The sequence below is a fragment of the Magallana gigas genome, chromosome 8, assembly GCF_963853765.1.
Source record: "Magallana gigas chromosome 8, xbMagGiga1.1, whole genome shotgun sequence".
In the NCBI taxonomy this organism is placed as follows: Eukaryota; Metazoa; Mollusca; class Bivalvia; order Ostreida; family Ostreidae; genus Magallana; species Magallana gigas.
Window position 1 is genome coordinate 2,830,216 of NC_088860.1, and position 12,213 is coordinate 2,842,428.

The 12,213-nt window shown below is 31.7% G+C and overlaps 1 protein-coding gene across 1 annotated transcript in view; it reads right to left on the reverse strand.

Annotated features, from left to right (window-relative positions):
* Window positions 1–9,306, reverse strand: part of LOC105319869 (uncharacterized) — a 31,098-nt gene extending 21,792 nt beyond the window's left edge. The window contains exon 1 of the mRNA XM_066068781.1: window positions 8,687–9,306. Coding sequence (XP_065924853.1) covers window positions 8,687–8,948 — 262 coding nt within the window. The 5' untranslated portion in view covers window positions 8,949–9,306. The remainder of the gene's footprint in view (window positions 1–8,686) is intronic.
* Between the last annotated feature and the right edge of the window lie 2,907 nt (window positions 9,307–12,213).

The following is a 12,213-nucleotide window of genomic DNA, read 5'->3' on the forward strand; positions in this document are numbered from 1 at the left end:
ATGTTACATATGTACATATGTTGTGAAATGAAAAACCCAATAAAAAAAAAATAAAAAAAAAATAAAAATATTTAAAGATATAAGTGGGTTTTTTTTTATAGATTGTTAACAACATTGATCTCTTAGGTAACCGCTTTTACAAGTTTACTGTAGAATACCAAAGTAACCTCAGTTATCAACTTACCAAAAAAAAATGCCAACAACCACAACCGAACAAACAATTGATTTATAAACGATAAGATTTCATGTCCCGCCAAGCTCAAAATCGGTGTAAAATACAACTTAATTTAACATGTTATTGGCATAACCGCGAAATATAGCCAAAATGTTATGGTCACCAATTCTGTGTAAATTGCATATTAAAGATTAGATCTGAAGAAACAGAAACAATGAGCGGCTCAGCCACAAGCAGTGCACAGAGGGCATGCGGAGAGACGCTGAGAGAAATGTGCATGAACACTACAGATATAAAGTAAGAGTCTCTAGGGGTACGAATGATTGTGTGGTAGCGGGAGATGTATTCCTGATTAAGGGTGAACTATCCTAATACTTCATAAGACGATAAGAACTTTGGCTAGATACACGCTGGAAGTTGTCCAATTATAGAGCTACAATATCGTCTCCTGATGATTAATTTGCTTCAATCGTTTATATTCGGGAGGGGTATATGTATGGGCAGCGGAAAGGGCAAAAAATACAATTTTACAAAATCAACGATAAACTAAATTCAGCAATCTAAAATAATATTATCAATGACCATAAGTGCAAAACCAACAGTCTTCTTTGCAAAATAAATGTACATAAAATCAACCAAAGATATCTAAATACAAATCAAACACAAAAAGTAAGACCAACAGACAAAAATGTAAAACGAACATACATCAACATGAAACAAGCGGACGCACAAATAAACGCCAGATGGCGTTTTTTGGGAAGCAATATGCGTCATCGATTATTGGAATCCGGGATGGTTCGCACCTATCCTGTTTCGCCCTGAGATGTTTCGCAACTGTCTCGGAGCGAAACATCTTACTGTATTAAGATACTTTTCTCGTATTATTATTCCTCTGAAATTAATTATTACCTATACAAGAATTGAAATATGTTTTAAAAAACCACCAAAACAGTACTTGCTTTTATGCATGCACGGCCAAGACAGCGTGCTTGCTTGATTAGGATTTTTATTTATTAATTTTATGAAGCCATGTCGTTTTATATCGTTCAGCACAAGAGGTGTGAATTGTCTTGTGGTAACAATTATAGCCTGTCATTCACTTGAGAATTACCTGTATTTTATTATGAAAAATGCGGGAATGTTAATGTAATTACAAATGTATAATATTATATAGTTAGCATAGCTCTATTTTGGGGATCATTATTTAATTACATAAACTATCTGCTTGAACTTTACATTACCCCCCCCCCCCCCCCTCCCCTGCATCCACTATTTAACTACGATTTTTACCAGTCTTATAAAATTAATATTTTAATCAAAAAATTAAAATTCTTATAGCAAAAGTCAAACTAAATCAAACCTTATCGTTAACAATTTTATTTCTATTCCAATCTTTTTTTTTATTTGGTAAATTTTTAATTTACCGGATGACAGTAAATACAAAATTGACAAAGATGTCAAGTTGTATAGTTTGCATTACATCAACCCAGTAAAATTAAAGTGATACGAAATGCAACGAATGACTGACATTACGTGAATAGAGGCGTGAAAATTTGGTTTGCTATAATTATCTATATAGATGTGCCTTAGCCTGACGGAAACGGAAAGTATTAAAGTAAACATTTTGTATAAATTTTTATCATCAAAATATGCATTAATTAATGCATACATGTACAATGTTTTCTATAACGAAGTTTGATTTATTTCTATGGAACGCCATAGCTGCCTTAAGGTCAATTTCATATTATTTGAACTGGTATTTTTTTATGCAATAGTTATATCATTATATGCAGTGCTAACATCATTATATGCAGTGGTAACATCATTACATGCAGTGCTAACATCATTAATTACAGTGGTAACATCATTATATACCTTTATTTTGCCATTATATTCAGGGGTAAAATCTTTATATGAAGTGGTAACATCATTACTTTATGTCGTAAGATCATTATGTGCAGTAGTTTATTCATTATACTTTATGAAGAAATCTTTATATGATATGATAAACTCATTTCATACAGAGCTAAACTCATAATGAATTATTGTTCAATCGTTATGTTATATGGTACACTCTTCATGTGCAGTTGCAAAATCCTTTTATGCAGTGCAACTTCTTGACATTAGGTGATAAGTTCATTATATGCAGTACTAACATCATGTTATGGTGTATTAAAACCATTATGTATGGTGGTAAAACCTTTATGTATTGTGGTGAAAGCTTTACATGCAATTGTAAATCTTTTATATGATGTGACAATTTTATAATATGCCATTGTTGAGTCATTATATTATGAGGTCAGTTCTTTACATGATGTGATCATTTCATTATATAGAGTGGTAACTTCTTTATATGCAGTCGTAACTCTTTATGATGAGGTTGTAAACTGGTTCTCGCTGAAAAGTTTTAATGGGGAAGAGGTCCAGTTTTATTTTTTTAAAAATGCCGCGTTCATTGTGACGATGCACATTTCCTGGTTAACTTGTCGTTTGTTTTGGAGAGAGAGAGAGAGAGAGAGAGAGAGAGAGAGTTTTTATCTGTCCTTTAACATCGATATCATAATATCAACCATTGAACCCCGTTTTGTGTGAAAAATCGAATGTATTATATGTATTATTAGTAGAGTATGCTTTTAATTTAAGAGTAAAAGAAATTACAAAAAACGAAGCAAGCGTTTTAAAATCAAAGTTGAAAGACCTTTGTTTCAATGTACCAGGTAGATGCTACTCCTCGCTGATTAATGCCTCCAACACAAAAGGAATAGACAGATTTTTATCCATAGACATGAATAAAAATTAATTTTCATTTTTCTTAAAACTAATTTGATTTTTAAGAAATAATAAAGAAATTGGTTGGTCTTAACCTCTTTTTATGGTTGTTTCATCCACTGTATAAAATTTAAGCTCACCGGGCATGTATTTTTTATACGCAGATCAAAAAAAAAATTTCGGGGGGGGGGGGGATGAATACTGAAGTTTGCCAAAGGGGTGGGGGGAGGTGGGTCCGAGGCAAAATTTTGGTAATTTCATGGAAATTTTAAGAAATTTGAATTTTTCAAGGGCGGGGTCCTCCCCGCGACCCACCCCACCCCCGTTCAAGACCCCCATGCATTAAACAAATTGTAAAATGGTTTCACTGAAAAATGTGACTGGTTTCATGGCATATCCGATTTTTGTTTCAAAGAGGCATATTTTTAAAGATTAAACTTCGAAAAAAAACCTCCGAAGTTAAAAAACGATGTTTTAAATCTTAGCAAACTTCATCGTGTCTAGTATAGCCGAGTGGTTACGCAGGATGTCCGAATAATCACCGAAACTAACTGCATGGTATTTTTTAAATTAATTTTTGAAAAGGTAATACCCCTATTCCGATGGTTTTGAAAATAAATGATGTCGGGATAAATAATTTTCAAAACGCTTGTCATTGTTATATTTTTTCTATGTGTGCTGATTTTTTCTACGTTACCGACTTTGTTCACATTATAAACATAAATTGTGAACATTTGCTGCTGAACGAGGAAGTAACGCATTAATCGATAAAGTTAATGTATTTTTTTGGAAAATATGTCGTTTTCAAATATATATACATATTGTTCGACATCGTTTAAAGCAAGCCGTGCAAAGAAGACTGTTGGTTTTGCACCTATGGCCATTGATAATATTATCTTAGATTGCTGAATTTAGTTTATCGTTGATTATGTAAAAATGTATTTTTTGCCCTTTCCGCTGCCCATATATATGAAAATAAATATATTATCATCCAGTATTTTTTCTGTAACGATTGCTCCCTTCATAGCCTTATCGACCAACAGGGAAATTCATTTTATCTTTTATATCTATCCTTCTCTGATAAGTTCTGTTCAATTATCTATAAAATATCGATACTGCCAACCAATTAGAAGTTTGGGTTTTTTTATTTATTTTTTAATCAACTTTTAGCAATTTCACTTTCAGTCGAAGCTTATCGTGCAATTTGGCTCTAATTTTTTTTTTCAAATTTAAAAAACGCATTTCAATTATTAAATTTGCTTCACAAGGACTTCTTGTTACATTTAGGTGTAGAGTGAGAACATGAATCTTCTTGTTAGTATTTCACATTATTAATTTTGAGAAACACCAAACCTGCGCTAAACTAATATATTTGATAAGTGTAATTGTTATTCTACACATCCGATATCCAGCCTATACCACGGGTGTCCGATAATTTGATTTTATGGAACCATAACCGCCCTTCAGAATACATAATTAATTAGTATAAAGATTGACTTTCAACATTAGCAATCAAATTATTTACAAAGTTAAGTAGTGCATGATTATTGCTTAAATCATCTCAATCTTGCTCCAAAAATTGGAGATTGAAAGATTTAAGTAAAGATAACACGTTGCAAACTGTTCGAATATTGAATAAATACCACACCATATACATGTTCAGACGTAATGAATATCACAAACTCTTTCTCGTTTTAAAGAAGAAATCCGTGCTTTAACCTTCTCACGTCAGCAAACATTCCGTACTACAATGAATCTTTTTAATTAAAAATTCAGGAAAAAGAGACGGGGCGTTGCCAAAACATGTTTGAGATTTCAAAACATAATATTCAAAAACTAAAATCATTATCTTGTAATCTGTTCCTATTCTATAATTATTGTAGATGATATACACGCTAGCCGAAGGTCTGTAAATCTACGAGAAAATTCGGGTTGACATGCTGTAACGCTACATTTTACCGTACACATCTGGTAAACTCTTTACAGATCACTGCACCATTTTGGACTAATTAACCTTATTACTTTAAATAATAAATAATACCATAAAATTCCTTATCCAATTTAACCTAACCCTAACCCTTCTTACGAAATTCCCTTTGAACACCATTACAAGTTGCCCAAAGTGAACTTGTGTGGTTATCCACTTGAGTTAACGTCTTTTACTTTCTGAGGTCAGTTGGCATGTTTGAAAGAAAGTCGAGAGGCAAGTAAGACGATGACATCAGAAGTAAATTGACTGGCGACTTTCTTAGAATAACAACATCACTGGAATAACCAATCCACATAATATGTCGGAATAAGAATATTAGTCAGTCCAAAACTAGCGCAATCAATTCTCTGCATGTTTGTCATACGTTGCTTTTTTAAAGGAAGAACTGAAGCTCTACGCTTTAAGAACCCTGATTTTCCTTTAGAGCTACAAACATGCAGCTAACATGCACACGTAACTTTAATTTTGCTTAAAAGAAGATATATTAATAAAACAATGACGACTCCCTGGCCTCCCTAGTCAATAACGCGTGTCTTTAATATTAGAAATTCAGCGAGAAAACAAATAGAGGAGGCAGTTTCAAAAAGTTTCAAAATCAAGAACAATTACAAGACTCTGTTTTTTGTTTTACAAATTTAAAATAATTTATACTTATAAATTAAGGCATTTTGCAAATAAACTACAAAATGCCTGCACCAGAGTACTTGCTAACACCTTTGGTATTTCAACACATGCGTGATGATGTCCGTTAAGTCTTGTTGAATTTTAACTTATAAGTTATTATTGTGAAACTATTTAGAAACCTACTCTTATTTTCTATAAACAAGCCCGAAATAGCAAAAATGAGAGTAAGGTGGTAGATACGCTTTGGCGGATCCAAGTCAGGGATAGTTTGCTTCAAAATATATACTTGCAATGAAATAATACTGAACGATTACGTAAAGATTGAATATATTTACTGTGAGCCTATTTAGAGCATACATAGAAGTTGATATTTGACATATGTTGAATAAATAAAATCAGTCAATTTTTGTTCTTTTGTGGACACTCTTAGTTTTGATAAACATTTGCCTGAGAACTTTCCAGAACGGGGTTTCCAAGAACGCGGATTGACTAATTAACGAAAAGTGTAGGACAAGTTCATCATGCATCGCGGGCAGATACCTTGGATCGGACCTTCATTAATACAGAAAGTTAATAATTCATTCAGCTGCAACAAACAGGATAAAGGCCACGTACATAGAGGATATCTATATTGTGTGATTTCATATTTGCTTTATCCAACGAGTTGAAAAGGTGTATATATTCGCGAGGCTTGCCGAGCGAATATAACCATTTCAACGAGTTGGATAAAGCAAATATAAAATCACACAATATAGATGTTCTATTTATCTCATACAATTTGATTTATATCATGAAGCTTTTGAAACAGTCCCTTATGTGACCCGAATTTTTTTTTTTCAAAGATTAAAAACGATGATGCAACGTTGTGTTATGCGGCTATTGTGACCTTGCGCAATACAATTTAGTACGTCATTCCTGAGATAAATCTAACTGTTTTAATGTAAAGTTTCACTGAAATAAACCTAAAAATATTTTTTTAGCTCTAAATAATTTTTCTTAGAGCTTATTCACTTGATTAAATGGAAATTCCGATTAGAAGACTTGAATAATCAAGTTTGTTTACATACACAGTTGTTGATGTTTAATAAAACAAACACGAGGCTAGCCTTATGATTCGAAATTGAAAATAGTGAATAAGGATACTTACTGGTGGTGGAATAAAAGTCTTATGAAACATTATTTCGGTAAGTTCTTGTATATAAACACAACCAAAGCGCTCTGTTTTCATCGCGTCGTCAGGATGAACTCCTTGATAGTTAACGTAATTTGCAGTTTTATAAACTTCAAAAAGCAAATTGGAAGTCGGCTAAACTTATCAAAAATCTTGACAAACAAGAAAAAAGGGTCTTGTGTAACGGTTATGAATAACTTTGAAAAAAAGGGGGGCGGGCTACCCCCCCCCCCCCCACACACACACACACACACAATAGCCCCCGGTTCCGACGTCGACGCCTGTGCTACGCAGTTATGTGTTTTCCTTCATATTTGTAATTTAAATCTTTGACAAAATCAATTTTACATTAATTTTTGTAGTAGATATAGTTATGTTGAAAGTACTAGCAAATCTTAGAAAATAGGTCACTGAAGCGTTGAAGCGAGGGGTTGTGTAAAAAATAGTTCGGACCGGAAGTATTTGATAAAGCATCACCCGTTTGATATAGCAAAAATTATCACACGGGTAATATACACATCACGTATGAGATAAATGTATATATTATCCATTTCAGTTTTGATTTTTCATCCCTGCCCGCTCCTCGAAATATCCAACAAAGCAGTCAGTTTGTTTTTTATTTCAATTTTGAATAAGATAAGGAAAAAAATCGGACAAAGTATAAACAAAAAGGAACAAAAATATAGTTCAACATCTTACGCATTTTATGATTATAATGTGTAAAGTGTTAATTCCCGCGCTTGCGCTGGGTATCATCTAGTAATATAATAAATATCGTGCTATCCATTTCATCTGGTTTTAAACCCATCTATAAACAACTTCTCTAGCTCATGATAAGGTAATTTTGATGCTAGTTAAAACAGCCTCGGGTCTTAACCCAATCCCATTCACTACACCACTAAAATCGTTCTTTAATTTTTGATAACTGCTATATGCATTATTCGAAAAATGTTATGTATATCTATAAGGCACCGTAATACATTATTTAAAATGATTTTTAGCTAATGCATTAAATGCGAGAGGAGTCTCGGGAATATGGTAAGGCGGCGATGAATTGGCCATCGGTAGGAAAATCCCAAAACCTTATTCTACATATTTATAAAAAGTACTACTGACTGAAATTTATCTTTTTTCATCAACTCTTTTAAAAAATTCAATCAATCAATAAAGTTTGCTTTGCCTTATTAAACACACCTTCAAAAACGTTTTGATCGTTAAAATGATTATTCAGGAAAGCTATGATTTGCAATTCCAATAGATCATCCAGTACATTTATACTATCTCTATTTGCGCCATTATCGCTTTAACGGTGGCTTTGTATATTATAAATAAACAAAGTTTATATGAATATTTGCTTCATTTTTTTCTGACAAATTACAATGAAAATGATTAACACAGAAGTGCAAAATTTGTGTGCCTTTGATTAAAACGACTTATAAAGGGACTCTGACTTATAGTTAAACGTACTGTAAGGAAAATTTGTCGAACTTCTTCAGATATAGATGAATCGTTGAAGTTTACTTTGTCTAGAATTTGTACTTTGTCATGGTATAACTAGGTTTGTAACATACATGTATTTTTACTGAAATATTAAGACAGTTTATCATTTTTCACAAAGTTCTTATCAACTACAAAATCAATTTAATATTTTGAACTACACAGTGACAGATAACTACTCCGAAATCCTTTGAATTAATTTAATCAAAATAATTTCAATTAGAAAAATAATCTAACAAAAATTGGTTACTTTGTAATATCACCAGAAACAATTTGCTGCAATTATGATTTTTGTTTTCAAACTGGTGCTCAAATATTTATTCTTATCGGCAAAATCTCCAAGCAACAACTCCTGTCTTTGAAGGTTTTTTGCAACTTTGTAAATTTTAAGTCTTTGGAAAAAACACTTTTGAAAAACCTAAAAATTGCATTTAAATTTTTTTTATATTAAACTACTTACCGAAATTTGGAAAATATGCCCCGCCGACCGTCCCCCAGCATATGCTGAGAAATAGGACCCGGATGTAAGGCACTAGTTGAAAAAGCGTCATTTTGTCATTGTGTTCAGATTCCAAATGAATTCGGTTTCCGTACTTTAAATGCTCTCTCCTGTCCTTGGTAGGTTTTCCTAGAATTAAAACTGCTATCAACGGCTTATTGATTTTTGGCTTATGATGCCTCTCTGCTTCTGGTGAAATTATTATCTTTTCCTTTTTATCCATATCTAAACTATCATTAGAAAGGGGAGCTTCGTAGACTCAATATTATGCACTGCGTGCATTGTTTGTATTTGATAGCCTACAGGGAAAGGAAACGTTCAGGGATTTATGTTTTAAATATTTTTGTTTATGTATGTCATCTATCTTTTGTTTTAAGACAAATAGTAAGTTTATAAGCATAAAGATTACCTAATAACAATAAAAAGAAAGAGTAAATATTACAAAGAGGATCAGATTTAAAGGTCGAGTAAGCACAAGTTACGAATTTGAAATCTTTACTCGGAAATCGGAGAAACGTTCCTCTCCTCCTGAGAGTTTATCGTATCTCTTTAAAAATAAAACGAACAAGTCCCTATCCAACTGACAGGGACGCTCTTTCACAACTTCCTAACACCTTTAGGACATGATGCCGATTGTCGCTACTTGACTGTTTAGTATTCTGTAGGAAAGAATTTATGCCAATGATGAGGTCTTTAGTACATATGCAGCTGAATAATGCATATAAAATTTGTTCTGAAAAGGTAATATTTCATAAAACATGCTTCAACAATATTGGAAACTTCAAATTTCTTTTAAATAATGGATGATTGTAACTTGAGCTATTATCTATATGTGATCATAAAACTAAAATGATCTGAAAAGAATGCAATATGATGCAATAAACTGAATCAATAATCCTGGGGGAAAAGGAAATATATTTTCACAGATACATCGAGACTTCTTCATCCATGACAACTGATGGTTCTTTCTGACTGACCGTTAATTAAATCATGCCTCCGTGTTCGTTTTTTCCGGAACATTTCGTCTTCGGTCAACATAAATCGACGGCTAGCGGTAAAAATTATAAAGGTTATCCTGGACAAATTCGAGAGACATATAAATCAGTGGAAGTTAAGAAAATTAACACCAATTGGTCGAATTACGATAATCAAGACACTAATAATACCAAAGCTAAATCATTTGATACTAGCATTACCCAATCCAAAAACTGAATACCTAAAAACTTTTGAACATGATATTTTTCATTTCCTATGGGGCTGTAAAGTTCATAAAGTAAAGAAAAGTACAATCATACAAGATTATAATCATGGGGGTCTCAAAATGGTTGATTATCATAATGGAAATTTTATCACAGCACTCAAAGCTACTTGGATGAGAAGACTAATTAAAACTGATACAAAATGGGTAAAGCTTTTAGAATCAATTTTGAAAATTAGTATCTCTGAAATATGGATAATAATCCTGATTATTCGTACCTTCTATGTAAAAATTTAGAAAATTCTTTTTGGAAAGAAGTGCTCCTCAGCTGGTTAAAAATAATTGAACAAACGCCACTTAGTAAACCCCAAATTATAAATGATAATATATGGCACAATTCCAAAATCACCATAGACAATAAATCAATATTTATCAAAAGTTATGTTAAGAAAGGATTTATTTTTGTTAGTGATCTGCTTAATATAGATGGAACATTTAGAAACTTTGATGAATTGACACACATTAATCCAAAGACAAATTTCATAGAGTATGCAAGTTTAAGAACTGCAGTTACAACCAGACTGCATACACAAGATATACACTTACCAAACCTACAGAACACATTACAATATGGACCAATTGTCCCTAATCATATTCTATTGTTTATTAATACTTGTAAAGGTTGTAAACCCATGTACAACATACTATTAGACAAAAAAGAGAAATATGTACATCGATATCAAAATGGAGAGTAAAGGGTTACAACTATTCACAAACTTCTTGAAATAGAATTTTTGAACTCCCTTTTAAATGTACACAGGAATCAAAACTACATTGGCTGCAATATCAAATACTTCATAGGATTGTCCCTACAAATAAATATCTTTTTAATATAAAAAAAGCAGAATCTGCTGTTTGCACCTTTTGTAAAAAAGATGAGGAAAGTATTGGTCATTTATTTTATGAATGTAATATAGTAAAAGAATTGTGGTGTGATGTTGAAGAGTGGATTTTTACACAGTTTGAAATCTCGATTACATCTGATATTCAATCAGTTCTTTTTGGAAAATATAAAAATAAAGAAAGTTATAAATTTTTTAACCTGATATCTCTTATTGTGAAGCAATATATTTTTTCATGTAAATATAAAAGTAATCCGACACCAAATATACATGCCTTGAAAAAGGTCATAACAGAAAGAATCTTAACTGAAAAATATTTGCTGTTGAAAAGATGTAATTATAAGGAATACGAAAGCCACTGTCAGAATACCTGTGAAAAATTGTAGTTAGAGAGATAAGTTTAATTTTTCTGTTTTTTGTTTTTTTGATCGTTGTGAACCCTCATATCATTTCATTTGTTTTCAGTATAGCATAGTCTATACTTGTATTGTAGTCCACCTGCATAATCTCTCTCTCTCTCTCTCTCTCTCTCTCTCTCTCTCTCTCTCAAAATCAGTTAATGCAAAATCAGTTAATGCAGTTAATGCTTCACTTCATATGAAATATACAAAACTGTACTATTAAGTAGAAATAGTCTAAAGATTATGTAATATGTTTATATAAATGTTCAATTCATTATTATGTTATACATGTACATATGTTGTGAAATGAAAAACCCAATAAAAAACCAAAAAAAAAAACGCTTGCTATGAGAGAAGAAATTCAAATTGTTTAATTGTTTTCATTATTAACTTGCAAATAGAAAAAAGTCCATTTTAAAGGAAATGTCATTATTGGATTCAAAACAATGGCGAACCATATTTACATTACAAAGATCATGAGCGATTGTAATCCAAAAGCTGACATTAAAATAAATTTATTCTTATCGGCAAAATCTATAAAAGCAATGTTTCAAAAATGTTATGAAAAGTTACAGATTTTAAGCCTTGATTGTTAACATACCCGTTTATTAGTGTTTTATAATATATAATATTCTAGTCTATTACGTGCACAGTAAAATGATCAATTCAAGTACTCATCGTAAAGCTCAGCAGTAAAATATCACTGTCAGCCATTTTGATTTATTGGTATTGCTTTTGAATTATTAAATATAAAAATAGTGCCTATATGAAGGGTTTAATGCAATTCCATTATATTGTAAACAATGTTTGAAGATTCTCTTTATATCACTAAAACTATAATATGAATATCTAGCTTTTTTTCTTTTATATACACAGTCAACGTTTTTGTTTCTATTTCGTCTGACCGTAGAAGAGCTCGAAGCTTATGCATTTGTATAACGATGTTGAAAAACATTAACATTCTAAAGCTTAAATATTAGCAATTGT